Genomic DNA, 22,034 nt, shown 5'->3' with positions numbered 1-22,034 from the left:
AACTTCTATATGCACCGTGAAACCAGAAAAATTGTGTGGCTCACTTTATTGTGATAAATATTTTAATCTGGTGGACTGGAACCAAATCCACAATATCTCCTAGGTATGCCTGTATAATACCTTATTCAACCATCACAACAACGCTATGAGGTAGATGGTATCATTATTCTCATTCTGCAGCTGACATTTGCAAAATGCAAACTGAGCTTCAAGTTTGAGATTCGTATACTTTAAGTATCTTGCCCCTGGTTACATAGCTAGTAGGTAGCAAAGCCCCAACACAACTGACTCTGACTCTATCCTGACTTTTTGACCTCTATTTTGTACTCTCTCTTCCCGATTATAGTTGGTGAAGGAATAAATGAAAAAAAAAGTTCTGTTATTTAATATACTCTAAAGGTCCTGGCAGCCAAAATTTATCCATTCATTTTAAAAACTGTCATTTGAGTTGCTTTCTCTTGCCTCATGCCCTACTCTGCACTAGCCTCTAGAGAAGAATCAGGGAAAAAAAAAGTTCTGCTGTCTGGAAAGTTATGGAACTGGGGTATCTGGAACCAACTAACACTCAGGATGCAGTGTAATAAAGACTGTGGTTAAGGTGTGCACTGGAGGCTATGGGAGCCCATGGAAAGGGAACTTAATCTTTCTACTGGGAATCAGAGAAGTCTTCATACAGTGGGCAATGCATCACGTGAGTTCTGAAAATCAGAGGAGTAGATTAATTAAGGTACAGGCTAACCTTCTGGAAGAAAGGTCCTCCTATAACAGAGGACTGTAAATTATTTGGCTTAAATACAATAGGGAGGAGTTCATTTTTCTCTCACTTAAAAGTCTAGCATTGAATACTCCAAGATCAATGGGCGCACTCCTGCCATCCTCACCACTTGGCTTCAGTTTCTTGATCCTAGATAGGTATTCCATTTGTCCCCATTTACCAGCCAGAGAGAAAAGGAAAAGAGACAGAATAGACGACAGACAGCTTCTTCATAAAAAAGCCCAGAGGTTTTCATGCATCATTTCTACTTGTATTATGTTGTCTAAAACTTAATCACATGACCTTACCTAGTTGCAAGGGAGACTAAGAAATGTAGGCATGGGTGCCCAGCTACCACTCAGTTACTTCCATTAGTAAAAGTAAGAAGGGGAAGGTGGACAACAGTAAGCAATTAGCAGTCTCTGCCATAAAGGGTAAGAGTGAAAGTCTTCAGGGTATAAGCCACTCTGGATACATACAGGAATGAGAAATTAAGTTCCACAAGAAAACCAAATAACTAGATAACTAAGAGTCTAAAGAACTTTAATAATTCAGCATGGCTGTAGTGGAGGATGAATGTAGGGGAATAGTGGAAGAGGGGACTGGAGATTTCAGGCTGTGGCCAGATTATTGAGTACCTTGTGTGCTAACTAAGGAATTTGGCCTTTGTCCCAAAGACAGTGAAGAGTCATTGAACTATTTTAAGCAGGCGAGTAACACAATTAGATTAGAGTTTAGAAAGATCACTCTATCTGCACTTGGGGAGACAGATTAAAGGCAAGAGTGATGGGAGACAGAAGGAACAATTAGGAGGCTATTATAATCATAGAGAGATATGATGAGACTCAACCAAGTCAGTGGTAGTGAGCAGAGTGGATAGTTTAGAGAGACATTAAGGAAGTATAATTGATAGGACTTGGTGGCTAAACAGATGTGGGATGTGAGAGAGAGGGAGGATTTTTAAGTTAATAATGTCCAGATTTCTGGCTTGGACATTGGCATTGTTTTAGGTAATACAAATTTTTAAGGGAAGAATTATATGCATTTAATTCTAGAAATGTTGAGTTTGAGATGCCTCTGGGATACCCACAAGGTAACATTGCCCAGGCAGTTAGATATATTGGTATAGAAAGCAGTAGAGAAACTTGGTAGTGCCAGATATGTGAGTGAATGACACAGTTGAGAGAGCAAATCAGTGCAGATAAGTGAGATCGTTAGAAGGTTGAGGACACAATCTTGGAGAACATCAACTTGCAGAGAGAGCCAGTGAAAGAGTCAGCGGTGTTCAGAGAAGTAGAAAGGTAAAGAGAGAGGAATTTTTAGGAATGGAATGGTTAAGTATGTTGAATGTTAGAGCACATTCAAAATAAAAATTGAAAAGTACCTGTTGGAGTTGGCAATTAGCAGGCCGGTGGTGATCGCTGCAAAAACAGTTACAGAGGAGTGATGTGGCAGAGACATGGTTGAGGATCAACTGGAGGATGAAAAAATGGAGACCTAACTGTCTGGAAAGTGTAGAAAAAAAATGAGTGTGATGGCAATGCGGAATCGCTTGAGTTCAGATGGGAGAGACTTAAGTTCGTTTAAATGCTGTTGAGAAACAATATTGTAAGAAAGGAGATGAATGATGGAAGAAGGTCCCTAAGAAACAGGAAGAGATGAGATGAGATCCAGAGCATAGGTAGAGGCATTCTCCTTAGAAAGTGAGGAGGAGATAAAGTAAGTTTATAAGTGTGGATGCCAATGAGTTTGTCAGTATGGGGACAAAAAGTTGAAGTAGTTTACTTCAATTTATTTATTTATTTATTTTGAGACAGTCTCACTCTGTTGTCCAGGCTGGAGTGCAGTGGTGCAATTTGCGCTCACTGCAACCTCCACCTTCCAGGTTTAAGCAATTCTCCTGCCTCAGCCTCTGAAGTAGCTGGGATTACAGGCATGCTCCACCACGCCTGACTGATTTTTGTACTCTTAGTAGAGACAGGGTTTCATCATGTTGGTCAGGCTGGTCTTGAGCTCCTGGCCTCAAGGGATCTGCCTGCCTCAGCCTCTCAAAGTGTTAGGATTACAGACATAAGCCACCACGCCCAGCTGAAGAAGTTTACTTCTAATGACCTCCCTTTTCTCTGAAGCATGAGATAAGGCCATCTGTGAGAAAGGGTGTCTATGGTCTGGTATATCATGAATGCCTCAACAAGGATGCCTTCTAACTAAGCAAAGGGAAATAATAGATGATGAGTTTATTTTCATTAATAACACTCATTTGGGTTCAATGGGAAGAGACTGTTGGATGGAGAGATGCATGAAGGGATGCCTATAAACATAATAAATATGTATTTTGTTTTCCTCCACTCAACGTTTTCAAAATGTTTTTAGAAATTCAGTTCAGTATTAAATTTTCTTGAATCCCATCTGCATTAAGTATATTCTCATTTGTTATTCCTTTTCATTTTTCTTCATTTTTCTAGACCAATATTTTTCAGCCTTGGTATTATTTTGAAATTTTGGACCAATAATTCTTGTTGTGGTGACTGCCCTGAGCATTGCTGGGTGTTTAGCAGGATCTCTTGCCTCTCCCCACTATATGCCATCCCCCCTTCCACACTTATGACAATAAATATTTCCACAGATGTCATGAAATGTCTCCTGGGAAACAGAATTGCCCCCAGTTGAGAGGTTCTATTCAAAACCAAATGGAAGGGCACTCGAGCGGGGGGAGATTTAAGCTAGACAAATACTCATGTACATTTATCAGTTGATCATGACAGCCATACTCATAGACATGATCCTCTTTTGGCAGATTAGACAACTGAGGCTCCGAGAGGTTAAATGACTTCCCTAAGATGACAGAGGCCATAAGTGATAGAGCTGGGGTTTGAACTCGTGTGTTAGATCCCTCATATTTAGTTTCGTTCTTCAGCAATAACAGATATTTTAGAGGGCTGTCCTTGTTATTATGTTTTTAAAAATCAAAATCAACTTAAAATTCAGCACAAAATTTTAAATAATATAGACGTGTATAGACTAAAATAGAAATGTTTCTTTTGACATTCCTGTGTAATCCTATGCACTTTCCCAGAGGTTATCATTGTGATTGTTAACAATTTAATGTGTGTGCTTCTAGACCCTTTTATTTGCAATTATAAATGACAAAGGACAGTGCATGCATACACACACAAAGCTATTTTTGAATAACGATATCATACTGCATATACTATTCTACTTTAAAATATTTAATCTTTCCACCTTAGTTCTTACAAATCTATATCGCTACCTTTTAACAGTTGTGTAATATTCCTCAGTGAGTGAACCACAATTTATGTAACCTTCCCATGTTAATGGTTATTTATGTAGTTTTATTATTTTCTTAATGGTACATGGAACTTGTATAAATATCAGTGTGTGTATGTGTCAGGATTTCTGCTCAATAGGGGTTCTAAAAGTAGTGAGATCAGAGGACATGCATATTTAAAGTCATGATTGCTACTACCAGATTGACCCCCAATATGGCTAAGCCAAATCACCTTCCCAATAACAGCTTATAAAAGTGATAGTTTTTACCACTTCTTTGTCAGTTTGGGACAATATCAATTTTTCTTAATTTATCAGTCTAACAGGCAAAATAAATTGTAGTTTTATAATTATTAGTGAAGTTGATTTTTATGTTCATTAGCTATTTCATTTTCTTTTCCTTTGCATGTCTTTTTCAATGCCCATTTTTCTGTTGGCAGTTAGTCTTTTTCTTACTTACTTGATATTAACTAATTTATTATGTGTGTTGCAAATATTTTCCCCTAATTTATTGGTTACTCTGAGACTTTTTAATGGTATCTTTTGCCTTGAAGAAATTATAATGTTTATAAGTCTAGGCTGTCATTGTTTTCCATGATAGCTCCTATGTTTTTGTTTTGCTTAGGAAAGCCTATTTGTGTTGTTTTATATTTTATAGTAGAAATATAATGTGGAAAATTGACTATTCATTTGGTAAAACTGAATTATCTCTTATCTCACACCACACACAAAAATAAATTCCAAGCAAGATATATACAAACGTGAAAATTAGGAAATAGTACTTAGAAAAATATTTTCATGATCTTATTATAGAGATATTGCTAAAAAACATTTGTGAGGAAAAAGGTGCTCTTCAAACTGATGGTGTGAGTATAAATTGTTATGATCTTTTCATAACTAGCTTTATAAAGGTATAGGGCTATAACTACATGTTTAAAGTGTACAATTTTATAAGTTTTGACATATGTATACACCCATGAAACCATCACCACAATCAAGAGAATGAACATTTTCATCACTCCCAAAAGTTTCTCCTTGTCGCTTTCAAATCCTCCCCTCTCCAACCTACCCCCATGCTATACTCTTTACCTAAGGCAACCACTCATCCATTCTGTCAGTATAATTTGTGTTTTCTAAAATTTTGTATAAACGGGGTCATGTAGTATATACTTTTTTTTTGTTCTGGCTTCTTTGGTTCAGCATAATTTTTCTGAGATTAATTTAAATTGTTATAATGAGTCAGTAGTTCATTCCTTTTTATTGCTGAGTAGTATTCCATCATATATACCACAATTTGGTTGTCTATTTACTAGTTAATGGACATTTGGGTTGTGTCCAGTTTGTGTCTGCGCAAACATTTGTGTACAGTCTGTATGATTATATGTTTTCTTTCTTCTTGAGTAAACATGAAAAAGTAGAAATGACCGGGTCACATAGTAATTACACATTTAATTTTTTATGTAAATGCAAAACTCTTTTCCTAAGTAATTGTACCATTATACTTTCTGGAAGAGACTATAAAACTCATGTTAATGTTGTATATGTTTGGTGAAATCCTCCAGTTAGAGATTTCTTCTTTGGAAGTTTTTAAACTCTGAATTGAAATTTGTTAATGATTATAGGACCTTCAAATGATCTATTTCATTGGGTGTTTTTTTCTTTTTTTTAATTCATTGTGACATTGTATGATTTTACATTCCCATCAGCAATGAAAGTTCTAGTTCCTCCATATTCTTTTCAACATGTGGTATGGTCAATCTCTAAAAAATGTCAACCATTCTGATAGGTGTACAGTGGTATCACATTATACTTTTAACTTGCATTTCCCTATTGACCTAATGATGATGAATGTGTTCTTTATTATGTTTGCCATTTATATGCTTTCTTTGGTAAAGTATGTATTTAAATATATTTTGCTTATTCTTTAAAAACTTATTTACTTTTTTTTTATTGAGTTATTGAGTTTGGGAGTCCTTTATATAATATATATATAAAATGCAAGTCCTTTATCAGACATATGATTTACAGATATTTTAACTCAGCCTGTTGTTTTTCTTTTCATTCTTAACAGTGTCTTTTGGAAAATCATAAGTTTTTAAATTTGGTGTTCAGTTTATTGATTTCTTTCTTTTATGAATCATTGCATCTAAGAAATCTTTGCCTAACCTAAGATTACAAAGATTTTTTTCTCCCAGAAATTTCATAGTTTCAGCTTTGAAATTTGATTATAGTCCATTCTGAGTTAGTTTTCTTATGTGGTATATGAATTGAAGTTCCTTTTTTTTTGCCTGTGTAGGTCACATTATTCCAGTACCATTGCTGTCCTTTTTCCACTGAATTGCCTTTGTAAAATAAGGAAATAAATTTGTCTACATAAGTGTGGGTCTATTTTGGGCTATTTTGTTCCATTGATCTATTCATCTATCTTGACGCCAGTACCACACTGTCTTAATTATTGTAGCTTCATAATAAGACTTGAACTCAGGTAATGGCAGCCTTCCAAATTTGTTTTTCTTCTTCAAGATTATTTTGGCTATTCTAAGTTCTTTGCATGTACAGGGGTACATTTTTGAATCAGCTTGTCAATGGCTGTATACAAGCTTACTGATATTTGGGTTGTGTTCCATCTGTAGATTAATTTTGGGAGAATTTGTACCTTAACAATATTGAGTCTTTCTACTTGTGAATAAAATATATTACTGTTTATCTAGATTTTCTTAATATTTCTCAGCAATATTTTGAAGATTTTAGCGTACAACATCTCTTTGGCCTTTACCTTACAAACTCTCACCTCCTTGCCTTTCCCATACTCCCAACTCAATCTTCTCCATGTAGGGATACTACTCGGATCCACTTGGATTCCCCTCCCTGTACTGTGGCCTGCAAAACTCCAAGCTGGGACAATCATAGGGCTGACCTCATTGGTTTACTTTCTGTCTCTCAGGATTCACTGTCCTTCACTGCTGGATTTCCAATGCCTTTAAAACTGTTGTAGCATGTATTTTTCCTAGTCTTTTTTTGTTTGTTTTTTACTTGTTTCAGGCTGAACAAGTAAAACTAGTTTTTGTGCCCTATCTTGGCCGGAATAAGAAGTAGCTGTTAGTAGTAGCATTTTAGTAGTAGTAGTTGGTAGCTGTTAGTAGTAGTAGTGTTTTTAGGTGACAATGTGGCCTTTTACATTAGAATTGTGAATGTATTTGTCTTTTGACTCAGCAATTCCAGTCCCTCTTCTAGGTGGAAGAGATAAAGCAGTGAATATGACAGAAATGCTTTTATATTGTGTAAAATCTAGCTTGGAGACAGACAGCAAACAAAATCAATAAGTAAAACATGTTCTATGTTAGAAAGTGATAGGAAATGCTGAAGAGAAAAAAATTAAACATGGAAGCAAGATAGGAAGGGTTGGGTGGAGGGAGGCATGTCAGTGTTTTCGGTGTGTTGACCTGGAAGGGCTTACAGAGAAGAGCATATTTGATTAGATATCTGGAAGATCTAGAAGAATGGATATCTAGAGGAAGATCAGTCTGCGTGGAAGAAACAGTCAGTGCAAAGGTCTCATGTATTTGACGAATAGCAAGGAATATTTGTAACAACTACTATAGTGTTTGAGCAGATGCTCACAAAATGGTAGCTCTTTAGACTATTATTACTAATGATGGCGGAATTAAGGATATGACCTAGAACTGTATGACCTCAACATTAATCTGCTTGCTGTTAAGTTACATTTTTTCTTTATCACTATCATGAAGCATATACTCATGGCTTGTGATTGTTCATGCATTGTTTCTTATCATTGTCCAGCTTTTACACAGGTTTGCCTTGTGTTCTCAATCATGTTATTTCCATGCCTGTGTAGTCTGTGTTAACCCTTGCCTGATGGGATATTGGGCTTTGACATTTCTCTTTACACTAATCTTTGGGGTTCATTTTGTTAGTCTCACTGGCTAGGCAGTGTTCCCCTTTCTCCATCACATATGTGTGTCAACCCGAAGTGTGTGCATTCTGGCTGAAAGGTAGGTCTCCATGGAGACTGGAAAATCCTTAGGTACACATGAGACATTGTATAAAAATTCTAATCACAGCTCTGTCTGCATGCCTTCAGCACTTCTTATAGCATCCAAGGCACTCTGTTGTTGCTTTTTAATTTTATTACTTTTTTATTGGAGAGATAATGTACCACGGCATGAAATTATAAAAGAACAAAGTGACATAGGAGGGAAGACTCCATTGTTCTCCCTCTATTCCCCAGCCAATCATTATTCCTACCCTGAGACAATGTAATCGATTCAATTCTTTGGTATCCCTTCAGTACTATTGAGGGCATATGTGTCTATGGGCATGTAATTATGTTTAGTCTCCTTCCATGTCCCACTACCACCCACAGAAGGCACCTCAACAGCCCCTTTCATTTCATTCTTACCACACCCTGTGAAGTTGCTGATGCTGTCTGTATGTGACTGGTGAGAAAGCTGAGGCTCAGAGAAGGAAGGTGACTTGCCTAAGGTCTCCCAATAAGGAAGTGTAAAATCCAGGACTGATGCCATCATTTATATGCATTTTTTCTTCCACACTGAGAAGTGCCAGATTCTGTACCTTGAGCATGGTAGGATATATCTAAACACTGACTGGTAGCTAGAGTGATTAAGAAAATCTCTCTGCTTCTTTGAATCATATTACTATTCATGTGGTAGACTCTAGATATAAGGCCAGCAATCATAAACTGGTGGGTAGCATTTAAAAGACAAAAACTTGATCAAATTATTCTCTAGATATCTTCCTTCTTTCTCCGCAGATCTATTTAGGTCCACCTGAGGAAAGTGCTGCACCTCCAGTGCCTCCGCCTCGGGTGACAGCAAGAAGGCACAAACCAATCACGATTTCAAAGCGCCTGCAGCGGGAAAGGACGGTTTTCTATACTTCTCCCCTGGATGAAAGCGAAGGTCAGTACTGAGGCTCTCCCTTAGCTTTTGAGTGGTGATTAGACACAAAGAGGATATCGAAGGACAGAAGTGTTGGCATGTCCACTTTTCTCTCTATAAAAGTAAACTTCTCCTGACTTCTGAGCTTAAAAGCAGCCAGGGTTTGTAGTTTGTAGTTTGTAGGGAAGGCTTAATTCCCTCTCTGAGCACAAACTACAAACCCAGGCTTGATAAGATGGCAATGAACTTGTAAAGGAAGTTATCACGTGGAGGATTCCCATAAGGCCAGTGGAAGATCCAAGGTGTTCTTAGATTTATGCCACAGTACATTGAAATGGGTGAGCAAGGTGAATGTTGTGAAATTTTAAATTCAAGTATAGTAAACATGGATTAGATAACTACTATGTGCCAGTTACTGTGCTTGGTGAAATTAAGATACATTGCCTGGCCTCAGAGGAGAAGTGGAGACATAGATAAGTAAACAAATAAATACCTTCAGTGGAATAATTGCTAGCATGGAGATGATACCCATTCTAAATGGGCCTCTGCCCTCGCTGCTCCACTAAGACCACTTTTGTCAGGCTTGCCAGTAATTTCCATGAGGCCAAACCAAATAGCTACAACATTGTTCTCATCATACTCAGTTTGTGAGTAGCATTTGACACAGTTGACTAATTCCTCCTTCTTGAAACACTTTATTCATTTGGCTTTCAGAATACCAGATTTTCCTTTAATCTCACCAGATAATCCATCTCAGTCTTCTCTCCTGGTTTTCCTTCTCTTCCCAACTTTACACGTCAGAAGGTTCCAGAGCTTTTTTCTTAGTCCTGTTCTCTGTTCGTGTTCTTTTCCTGTGTGATCTCATTAAATTTCATGGTTTTACATATCATTTAAATGCTAAAGATGATTTTCAAATTTATCTAAGACTGGTATCTTTTCTCTTTTGCCATATCAAAGTTCCTGCTCAACAGTTCTCCTTGGATGACTCATGGGCATCTCAATTTACACTATGTAAAACGTAACTATTGATCCCCTACTCTTTCTTAACCTGCTCCTACTCTGGTCTCCCCCATCTAAGTAATTGGCAGCATAAGTCATCCAGTTGCTAAGGTTAAGAACTTTCTAATCATCCTTGGTTAGCCCTTTCCCTTTTTTCCTTCACATTGAATCCATTAGCAATTCCTGTCAGCTCTACTGCACATTACATGCTAACTTCTAATACTGCCCACTGCTTCGATTACTGTGAGCCACTATCATCTCTTACCTGGTATCATTGCTTGCTTTCTTCCTTGCCTATAATTCATTATCCCTGGCAACCAGTAACATGTACATCCTTTAAAATATGGAAATCAGGATTCTGCAAGCCTCCCGAGTGCATGTCGGCAGCCGGTTCCCTTGGTGTCTGAACCACCGACCTCTCTACCCCACTGTATTTCCAAAATGTGGCTTTCTAACAAGCTGATGTTGGACAAGCTGGAAGTAAAAGGGAAGTGGGTCGTTATGAGAGTTGACTTCAGTGTTCCTATGAAGAACAACCAGACAACAACCAACCAGAGGATTGAGGCTACTGTCCCAAACATCAAATTCTGCTTGGACAATGGAGCCAAGTCAGTAGTTTTTATGAGCTACCTAGGCCGGCCTGATGGTGTCCCTATGCCTGACAAGTACTCCTTAGAGCCAGTTGCTGTAGAACTCAAATCTCTGCTGGGCAAGGATGTTCTGTTCTTGAAGGACTGGGCAGGCCCAGAAGTGGAGAAAGCCTGTGCCAACCCAGCTGCTGGGTCTGTCATCCTGCTGGAGAACCTCCGCTTTCATGTGGAGGAAGAAGGGAAGGGAAAAGATGCTTCTGGGAACAAGGTTGAAGCCGAGCTAGCCAAAATAGAAGCTTTCTGAGCTTCACTTTCCAAGCTAGGGGATGTCTATATCAATGATGCTTTTGGCACTGCTCACAGAGCCCACAGCTCCATGGTAGGAGCCAGTCTGCCACTGAAGGCTGGTGTTTTTTTTTTTTTTTTTTTAAATTATAATATTTTATTAAATGGTGTTAAGAGAAAATAAAATAAAATTATAATACTTATTCACACATATAAAATTTTATCACAAAAGTGCTAGAAAAAACTGGTTCATGGTTACACAGGTGTTAAATATTTCCTGTCAATACACTGGCCACTGTGTTTTGTCAACAAGATGTTTCAGTGTTTCTTGTTCATGCTGTCTTAGTAGTTGTTATCCTTATGTACCGCGTGGATCCGCTTCACAAAAACACTTGGGAAGCAGCTCCTCTAGGGCTCTGGTAGGCCTCTCTTCCCCAGTGTGTAGTGCTCCCCTCCCTGTGACCATGTGTTCTTACTGTTCAACACCCGCCTATGAGCGAGAACATGCGGTGTTTGATCTTCTGCTCTTCTGTCAGTTTGCTGAGAGTGATAGTATCCATGTTCATCCATGTCTCTACAAAGGACACGAACTCATCGTTTTTGATGGCTGCATAATATTCCATGGTGTATATGTGCCACATTTTCCCTGTCCAGTCTATCATCGATGGGCATTTGGATCGGTTCTAGGTCTTTGCTATTGTAAACAGTGCTGCAATGAACATTCGTGTGCACGTGTCCTTATAGTAGAACGATTCATAATCCTTTGGATATATACCCAGTAATGGGATTGCTGGGTCGAATGGAATTTCTATTTCTAGGTCCTTGAGGAATCGCCACACTGTCTTCCACAATGGTTGAACTAATTTACACTCCCACCAACAGTGTAAAAGTGTTCCTATTTCTCCACATCCTCTCCAGCATCTGTTGCCTCCAGATTTTTTAATGATCGCCATTCTAACTGGCATGAGATGGTATCTCAATGTCGTTTTGATTTGCATTTCTCTGATGACCAGTGATGATGAGCATATTTTCATATGTTTGTTGGCCTCATATATGTCTTCTTTTGTAAAGTGTCTGTTCATATCCTTTGCCCACTTTTGAATGGGCTTGTTTGTTTTTTTTCTTGTAAATCTGTTTTAGTTCTTTGTAAATTCTGGATATCAGCCCTTTGTCAGATGGGTAAACTGCAAAAATTTTTTCCCATTCTGTTGGTTGCCAACTCACTCTAACGACTTTTTCTTTTGCTGTGCAGAAGCTGTGGAGTTTGATTTGAGCCATTTGTCTATTTTGGCTTTTGTTGTCAATACTTTTGGTATTTTGGTCATGAAGTCCTTGTCTACGCCTATGTCCTGAATGGTTTTGCCTAGATTTTCTTCTAGGTTTTTTACAGTGTTAGGTCTTATGTTTAAGTCTTTAATCCATCTGGAGTTAATTTTAGTGTAAGGTGTCAGGAAGGAGTCCAGTTTCTGCTTTCTGCACATGGCTAGCCAGCTTTCCCAACACCATTTATTGAACAGGGAATCCTTTCCCCATTGCTTGTTTTTGTCTGGTTTGTCAAAGATCAGATGGTTGTAGATATGTTGTGTTGCCTCCGAGACCTCTGTTCTGTTCCATTGGTCTATATCTCTGTTTTGGTACCAGTACCATGCTGTTTTGATTACTGTAGCCTTGTAGTATAGTTTGAAGTCCGGTAGTGTGATGCCTCCCGCTTTGTTCTTTTTGCTTAGAATTGACTTGGCTATGTGGGCTCTCTTTTGGTTCCATATGAAGTTTAAGGTGTTTTTTTCCATTTCTGTGAAGAAGGTCATTGGTAGCTTGATGGGGATAGCATTGAATCTGTAAATTACTTTGGGCAGTATGGCCATTTTCACGATATTGATTCTTCCTAACCATGAACATGGAATGTTTCTCCATCTGTTTGTGTCCTCTCTTATTTCATTGAGCTTGTAGTTCTCCTTGAAGAGGTCCTTTACGTTCCTTGTTAGTTGTATTCCTAGGTATTTTATTCTCTTTGTGGCAATTGTGAATGGCAGTTCATTATTGATTTGGCTCTCTTTAAGTCTGTTATTGGTGTATAGGAATGCATGTGATTTTTGCACATTGATTTTGTATCCTGAGGCTTTGCTGAAGTTGCTTATCAGTTTCAGGAGATTTTGGGCTGAGACGATGGGGTCTTCTAGATATACAATCATGTCATCTGTAAATAGAGACAATTTGAATTCCTCCTTTCCTATTTGAATACCCTTTATTTCTTTTTCTTGCTTGATTGCTCTGGCTAGAACTTCCAATACTATATTGAATAGGAGTGGTGAGAGAGGGCATCCTTGTCTAGTGCCAGATTTCAAGGGGAATGCTTCCAGTTTTTGCCCATTCAGGATGATATTGGCTGTTGGTTTGTCGTAAATAGCTTTTATTATTTTGAGATACGTTCCGTCAATACCTAGCTTATGGGGTGTTTATAGCATAAAGGGCTGTTGAATTTTGTCAAAGGCCTTCTCTGCATCAATTGAGATAATCATGTGGTTTTTGTCTTTGGTTCTGTTTATGTGGTGAATTACGTTTATAGACTTGCATATGTTGAACCAGCCTTGCTTCCCCGGGATGAAGCCTACTTGATCATGGTGGATAAGCTTTTTGATGTGCTGTTGCAATCGGCTTGCCAGTATTTTATTGAAGATTTTTGCATCTATGTTCATCATGGATATTGGCCTGAAGTTTTCTTTTCTTGTTGAGTCTCTGCCGGGTTTTTGAATCAGGATGATGTTGGTCTCATAAAATGATTTGGGAAGAATTCCCTCCTTTTGTATTGTTTGGAATAGTTTCAGAAGGATGATACCAGCACCTCTTTGTATGTCTGGTAGAATTCGGCTGTGAACCCGTCTGGACCTGGGTTTTTTTGGGTCGTAAGCTCTTAATTGCTGCCTCAACTTCAGACCTTGTTATGGGTCTGTTCAGGGTTTCGGCTTCTTCCTGGTTTAGGCTTGGGAGAAGGCAAGTGTCCAGGAATTTATCCATTTCTTCCAGGTTTACTAGTTTATGTGCATAGAGTTGTTTGTAATAATCTCTGATGATGGTTTGGATTTCTGTGGAATCTGTGGTGATATCCGCTTTATCGTTTTTTATTGCATTAATTTGGTTATTCTCTCTTTTCTTTTTTATTAATCTGGCTAGTGGTCTATTTTGTTGATCTTTTCAAAAAACCAGCTCCTGGATTTATTGATTTTTTGAAGGGTTTTTTGTGTCTCTATCTCCTTCAGTTCTGCTCTGATCTTAGCTATTTCTTGTCTTCTGCTAGACTTTGAGTTTTTTTGATCTTGCTCCTCTAGCTCTTCCAGTTTTGACGATAGGGTGTCAATTTTTGATCTCTCCTTGCTTCTCATGTGGGCACTTATTGCTAAATATTTTCCTTTAGAGACTGCTTTAAATGTGTCCCAGAGATTCTGGTATGTTGTGTCTTCATTCTCGTTGGTTTCGAAGAACATCTTTATTTCTGTCTTCATTTCATTGTTTATCCAGTCAACATTCAAGAGCAAGTTGTTCAGTTTCCATGAAGCTGTTCGGTTCCGGGCTAGCTTTTGAATTCTGAGTTCTAACTTGATTGCACTGTGGGCTGAGAGACTGTTTGTTATGATTTCCATTCTTTTGCATTTGCTGAAAGGCTGGTGGTTTTTTGATGAAGGAGCTAAACTACTTTGCCAAGGCCATGGAGAGCCCACAGTGACCTTTCCTGACGATCCTGGGTGGAGCTAAAGTTACAGACAAAATCCAGCTGGTCAATAATATGCTGGAAAAAGTCAATCAGATGATTATTGGTAGTGGAATGGCTTTTACCTTCCTTAAGGCACTCAGCAACATGGAGATTGCCACTTTTCTGTTTGATGAAGAGGGAGCCAAGATTGTCAAAAACTAATCCAAAGACTAATGTCCAACACTGAGAAGAATGGTGTGAGGTTTACCTTGCCTTTTGACTTTGTCACTGCTGACAAGTTTGATGAGAATGCCAGGACTGTCCAAGCCACTGTGGCTTCTGGCATACCTGCTTGCCGAATGGGCTTGGACTGTGGTCCTGAAAGCAGCAAGAAGTATGCTGAAAACTGTCACTCGGGCTAAGTAGATTGTGTGGAATGGTCCTGTGGGGCTATTTGAATTGGAAGCTTTTGCCCGGGGAACCAAAGCCCTGATGGACGAGGTGGTGAAAACCACTTCTAGGGGCTGCATCACCATCATAGGTGGTGGAGACACTGCTACTTGCTATGCCAAATGGAACATGGAGGATAAAGTCAGCCATGTGAGCACTGGGGTGGTGCCAGTTTAGAGCTCCTGGAAGGTAAATTCTTTCCTGGGGTGGATGCTGTCAGCAATATTTAATCCTTGCCTGTCTTTTAGTTCCTGTGCACAGCCCCTAAGTCAACTTAGCATTTTCTGCATCTCTACTTGGCATTAGCTAAAACCTTCCATGTCAAGATTCAGCTAGTGGTCCAGAGATGTAGTGCCAGGAGCCTTTAAAGGGTTGTACAGCATCTCAGGTCATCTTTACTGCACCCCGGATTTGCCTACATTCTTCAAGATCCCATTTGAATTTCTTAGTGACTAAACCACTGTGCATTCTAAAGCGTATATATTTATATTTTGCCTGTTTTAAAAAGTGAACCGTGTTAGCTTAATTTTCTTTTGATGTAGCTTATTCTGATTAGCTTTGTCACTGGTTGACTGTTCACCGTGGACACAAGACGAAATTCCATTCGTAGGCAGAGAGATAAAATTGATGATTCATTAAGTAAACAAAAAAAGTGTCCACTGAAATCGTGAAAAAAAAAAAAAAAAAAAAAAAGGAAATCAGATGACGTCATTCCTTCTGTGCCAAATTTTCGGTAACCTCCCTTCATATCTAGAATAAAATTTGCGGTTTATTCTTCATTATGTGACTGTTGCTTATTTCTCTGACCTTCATTTCTGAACTTTGCTCTCTCACTGTCTCTTTTGCTGTCTGCTCTAATCTCATTGGTCTTGCATGTCCTCATATCTGTCAGACTTAACTAAGGGCCTTTACATTTGCTGTTCTCTTGGCCCTAAACATTCTTCCTCCAGAGCTTCATAAGGCTCACTCTTTCATTCAGATGTCTACTAAAAGCCATCTTCTCAAGCAACCTTTTCGTAACATTCTACTTAAACAGTTCTTTCTCCTCCAATCACTCTATCCCTTTATATGACTTTATGCTACTCATGTCTCCTGCTACTGTTTATTCCCGTGTTTATTATCTCTCTTTCCCATTAGAATGTAAAATCTATTTGATTACCAGGCCCTAGAACAACTCCTGGTACATATATCATGTATTCAGTAAATATTCTGAGAATGGAGATTATCACTTAGCTTAAGGGATCAACTCTGTCATAAAGGAGGTGAGCTGGCATTCAGGAGAAAGTAGAAGGGAACATTGAATGCCTGTCTGTTGTTCCATAGTCTCATTTTTACAGAATGGATTTATTTGTTTACTTATAGTCTCCCCAAATATAAACTCTATTCCAGTAGAAACTTGTTTTTTTTTCACACCGAATCCACAGCACGAGCACAGCACCAAGCATATAGTAAGTCCTTAATAAACGAGTCCAAAAAATGAATGAACTGGGTGTCAGTAGAGAGAAGGTCTAATTTAATCCTGGCTACTAGCCAGCTGAATAACTTCAGCTAGTCACTTCCCCTCTCTGGGCCTCAATTTGTTCCTCTGTGGTGATGAGGCCTTTGGGCCAGAAGATCTCCAATGAGGTTACCCAGTCTAGACATTTATTTTGTATTTTTAACTTTTTAAAAAACTGAGATAAAATTCACATACCATGAAATCCAGCCTTTTAAAACAAACATTTAATGGTTTTTAGTATATTTTGTACAACCATCTTATTCCAGGACATTTTCATCATCCCAGAAACCCCATACTTTTAAATGTACTCCTCCCCCAACCTCTGACAGTTACTGATCTACTTTTCGCCTCTACAGATTTGCTTATTCTGAACATTTCATGTAAATGTAATCATAGAATATGTGGACTTCTGTAGTTGGCTTCTTACTCTTAGCATAATATTGTCAAGGTTTATTCACATTATATAATATATCAGTACTTCATTCTTTTTTATGGACAAATAATATTCCTTTGTATAGATGTAGCACATTTTATTTATCCATTGATCAGTTGATGGTCACCTGGGTTGTATTCATTTTTTGGTTATTATAAATAATGCTACTGTGAGCATTCATGCACAGGATTTTGTTTGGATGTCTGTTTTTAATTATCTTGGATATATACCTAAGACTGGAATTGTAGGTTATATGGTCTGTCTATATTAAAATGTTTGAAGACTTGCCAGTCTGTTTTCCAAAGCAGCTGTACCATTTTACTCTTCCACCAGCAATGAATGAAGGCTCCAGTTTCTCCACATCCTTGCCAACATTTTGTATAGTCTGTCTTATTTATTCTAGCCATTCTATGTGGGTCTGAATCATAATTTTACTTAATGTTCAACACTCCTATGTGAGGTAGGTATGTTGAACTCTGTTTTATAGTGAATGCAATGGAAGTTCAAAGATGATGAGTAGTTTCCCAACTAACACAGCTACTAAATGGCAGAACAATTTGCACCCATCTGTCTTATCCCAAGGCTTATTTATTTATTATAATATTGTACATCCTGTAACCTGTCTGAACACTGTTCTGAGAAGGAACCAATCCTACTTGCCAGTAGCATCTCATTATCTTACTCTGAAATTTGTTATTCCATTTGTATATAGTATGTCAGTGATTCCTTTCACCCTCGCCATGGACTCCATTACACCTCTATAACTAAGCTCTGATTATTACACTTCTTTAACCTCTCTTGAATCTGTCTCCCTTTTCTGATGCAGCTCTAGTTTGGATCCTTTTCATCAGCAGTCCCCTAGCTGGGCTCTCTGCCACTTGTCTTTCTGGTCCAACCTACTTTTCATAATGAGCCCAAAGGGATGTTTAAAAATGCATATTTGATAATGCCACTTTTCCCCAACCCCAGTCCCTTGTTCCCCAAAATCATTGTCTTCTGTGACTCAAAGGCAGAGTACATACTCTTTATGAAGAGAGAGTTCATTGCTCTGTTGGGTGATGAAAATTCAGTGCCATCCCCTTTCCCTAACCAGCTGTCTATTTCTATAGGAAAACACATAGATGAGCCTCAGGAACTTCAAAGAACTGGGAGTGAATCAGGATCAGACATAAGCATGGTATTCCTGAGCATGGCATTCATGGCCTTCATGAATAGGCCCCAATCTATTTCAACAATAGATTCACCTCCAGCTACCCACACTTTTTTCATCTATAATTGGTCCCTATGCTCAATCCAAACCAAACTTTTTATTATATTTTCTTAGGCAAACTATAATCTTTCTCTCCTCCAAGTTTTTTGTTTGAATGCCCTTTCTACTTTGCTCCATCTTTTGGAATTCTTCAAGGCCCAGATCAAAAGTTGCCTCTTTTCTAAAGACCCTCTCTAATCCTTCCAGTCAGTATTAGTACTGTCTTACTCCTAGCACTTATTTGCATGAATCTACGTGTATTATAATAATTGATTTATTTCTATTAGTGGACTAGTGTGTATCCTCTCAAAGCTTCTCCCCACCTCTTACCCACCCACAGAAGAGAGGCCTCCACTTTAAGGGTTAGCCCTGTGCCTATTTATGAGGCCTCCCTGTCTGATCCTGATTCACTGCCAGTTCCTTGAAGTTCCTGAGGCTCGTCTGTGTGTTTTCGTATAGAAATGGATGTCTGATTGGGGAAGGGGATGGCACTGAACTTTCATCACCTGACAGAGGTGAGATCTGTCTTCAGAAAAAGTATGGACTCTGGAAACAGACTTCAAGATTTGGAACGTGGCATTGCCACTTAGTAGCTTGGTGACATGGACACTCTGTGTGCCTTAGATTCCTTATCTGTAAAATGGGGCTGATAAACATGTACTACTTTATAGAGCTGTTTTGAGGATTATATGAGATAATCCAGGTAAAGCATTTAGAATAGGGCCTGCCTTGGTGTAGGTTCTCAAATAATGGTGTGTGTTATCTTTATCACTATTATTCTCATTATTACTATAATTGTCACTATTATCATTATTTTTATTCACCGTACCCCAGAACCTGGAAATAGTTTCCCTGCTGAAAGGCCTAGCTCCAAAGTCATCATGGCTTCTATCATTACATTTCCTATTTTCCCAAGCCAGCAGAAGATACTTTCCCATGTGGAAGATAGCGAACTCTCTAAGGCTGTATATGTGGATCCTCTTTATGAAAATTGGCCCTCTTGAGATGGTGATAATACTCTATGGCCTGTAGGGTACAGGCAATTCTTGATGTCTCCCCTAAGGGAAAGCAGAGATCAAGTCTCTCAGCCAGAAGAAAATATTCAGACAGGAACATGCAGCTGAGATGTTGGGCTAAAGCACGTGAGGGAAATAATTTATGTCATCATGCACATTCTTTGGAGAGTATAGATGTGCTTGAGTTACTCCAGAGTGCTGTATGTTTAAAGATGGCCTCTGTCACAAGGCATGTCCTGGAAGCCAGAGGCTCTAGTTACGTGGCACTCTTGTGCTCATGTTCATGCCATTATTTGTGAGCCTTTGGTTAATTTTTTTGTTTGATGGCCTCTGTCTGATTGCACTTGCGCTAGGGTTAATAAAAAAGGGCTATGTGTGTACTTTGGGACGAAATTAGGGAGACTGCAGGGGAATTCCCCTTGGTTCCAGCCCCTTTGGCAGTGGCATCAGTGACTAGTGGCAGATTCCCAAGGAGAATAAAACTGTCTTGGGGCAAAAGTCTTTGCAGTAAGACTTCCCTCTTGGAAACTCTTGCCTCACTGCCCACCCACCACATAATAGTTTAAATAATAACCACCAATTAATGAGTGTCTGTTATGCGCCAGGCGCTGAATTAAGTATGCCATCTCCTGTGACCCTTACCACAACCTCATGAGACCAGTATTCTTTATTATTCCCATTTTACTGAGGAGAAAATTTGAGGTACAGAGAGAATAGGGAACTTATCCAAGGTCTCACAGCTGGTAAGAAGCAAAGCCGAGATTCAGACCTGGCCACCTGGCTTCAGGGCCTGCATTTCTTTTAACATTTTATTATGAAGAATTCTAAATGTAAACAGAAATTGAAAACAAACATATTGAACTCCCCACATTTCAGCACTTAAAAACACATACCCAGTCTTATTTCATCTATACCCCTAACCCCAACCTATTAATCATGTCATTTCATTTGTAAATGTTTTAGCATATATCTCTAAAAGAAAGGAACTCTTTTAAATGCAAAACCACAATATCATCATCATACCTAAAAGAAAACAAAACAGTGATTCCTTAGGATCAGCTATCCAGTCAGTATCCACATTCTCCTATTATCTAATTGTTTTTTAAAAAATCAGGATCTAAATAAGATCCATGTATTGCAATTGGTTGATATATACCTCAGGTTTCAATTTACTGGCAGAACCTCTCTTCTTAACCACTACACTCTAAGTTTTTTATGTCTGTGGAAGGTGACAGTTTCTTTACAGCAGGTATTCTCAATTTGGGGTTTATTATCAGCTTCAGAAGGCTCTGTGAATCACTTAAAATTCGTTTTCAAAATTTTTGCCATATTTGCGTGGGTTAATTTTTCTAGAGAGATGGTCTCTGGGTCTCATTAGGGTCTCAAAAACTTTAAGTAAGTCTCAGAACCACTGAAAAACATGTACTAATGTCGGAGGAAATTGTAGACCACAAGAGCTGGGGGAGAACAGTTGGAGGTTTCCTTCCGGCTTGGAGAAAGAAGTTAAAGTATGTTATGTTGATTAACTTAAAATTTGAGAGAGCTTAACAAAATACTTTTCAGAGAAATGGTTAAGAATTAACTGAAGATGTCTTCATTTGCACAGTATACAATATGCCATTGATTGGGGACTTTAAGTCTCTTTTTGAATGGCATATTCCTTTAATAAAACCTATTGGTTTATTGTGGCTTATTGAATTGTGGTGATAAAAATCATACTCAGATCTTGAATTCCCTATTTGGATTGGATCTGTGGCTTTACATGAACTGGAAAGGGTAGAGAATAATTTTGTGGGAGATAGTTGGTTTGTGCCACAGTGATACAACTACTTTGAAAATGTCTACAAATTTTCAAAATTAAGTATGTATGCATGTATCAAAATGAAAAGGTTTTAAAGATTATCATTAATCTTCCCTCTTTGCACCAACTTTTCTCAGATGAAATCCAACGTCAAACACCAAATGGTATGATCACCAGCAGCATAGAACCCCTCAAGCCACCACAACACCCCAAACTACCTATTCAGAGGAGTGGGGAAACTGATCCTGGGAGGAAGTCCCCAAGCAGGCCTATTTCGGATGGCAAGTTGGAGCCCTGTCCAGAGGTGGATGTGGGGAAGTTGGTGTCTAGGCTACAGGATGGCGGGACCAAGACTACCCCAAAGGCCACCAATGGACCCATGCCAGGCTCTGGGCCCACCAAGACCCCCTCTTTCCACATAAAGAGACCAGCTCCCCGGCCCCTGGCCCACTACAAGGAGGGTAAGTGCTTGGGAATCCCATGGGAGCCAGAGTTGAACCTAGCTGCTTTTTTTTTTTCCCCATTTATTTATTTTATTGCATTTTAGGTTTTGGGGTACATGTGAAGAACATGCAAGATTGTTGCATAGGTACACACGTGGCAGTGTGATCTGCTGCCTTCCTCCAGATCCTTCTGAGTTCGGAGATATATTTAAGTGGAAATCTGTTCCAGTTTACTACCACTAATACTGGAACCGTGGGCAGGATTACAATAATCAGTCACAATAATCACTAGAATGTAAGGTCTATGAGAGCAGGGATTTTTTACCTGTTTTGTTTACCTCTATATCCCAAGTGCTATGTGCCTGGCACTGTACTAATTGCTGGTATACTATGTCTTTTTTTTTTTTTTTAGAACATAGCAAGAAGTTATATTTCATTATATATATTTTTAATTTTACTTTAGGTTCTGGGGTACATGTGCAGGTCATGCAGGGTTGTTGCATAGGTGCATACATAATCAGGTGGTTTGCTGCCTCTATTCCCCCTTTGACTATATCTGACATTTCTTCCCATGTTATCCCTCCCCACCCCCTGCTGTCCCTCCCCTAGCCCTCCCCCAAC

General features: G+C 38.7%; 1 protein-coding gene and 1 pseudogene across 5 annotated transcripts in view; both read left to right on the top strand.

The window, feature by feature from the left end:
• OPHN1 (oligophrenin 1) overlaps positions 1-22,034 on the top strand; it is a 386,576-nt gene that overhangs the window by 344,788 nt on the left and 19,754 nt on the right. For all 4 annotated transcript variants that reach the window (XM_032255831.1, XM_032255830.1, XM_032255828.1 and 1 more), the window contains 2 exons: positions 8,835-8,982; positions 21,108-21,431. In XM_032255831.1, coding sequence (XP_032111722.1) covers positions 8,835-8,982; positions 21,108-21,431 — 472 coding nt within the window. The remainder of the gene's footprint in view (positions 1-8,834; positions 8,983-21,107; positions 21,432-22,034) is intronic.
• Positions 10,304-10,969, top strand: LOC116535046 (annotated as a pseudogene). Its single transcript, XR_004262020.1, has one exon. The product of XR_004262020.1 is annotated as a phosphoglycerate kinase 1 pseudogene (transcript).

The sequence above is a fragment of the Sapajus apella genome, unplaced genomic scaffold, assembly GCF_009761245.1.
Source record: "Sapajus apella isolate SASKATOON/1434 unplaced genomic scaffold, GSC_monkey_1.0 scaffold91, whole genome shotgun sequence".
Taxonomy (NCBI): domain Eukaryota; kingdom Metazoa; phylum Chordata; class Mammalia; order Primates; family Cebidae; genus Sapajus; species Sapajus apella.
Note: the sequence above shows the minus strand (reverse complement) of the source record. Positions and strands in the feature narration are given on the sequence as shown.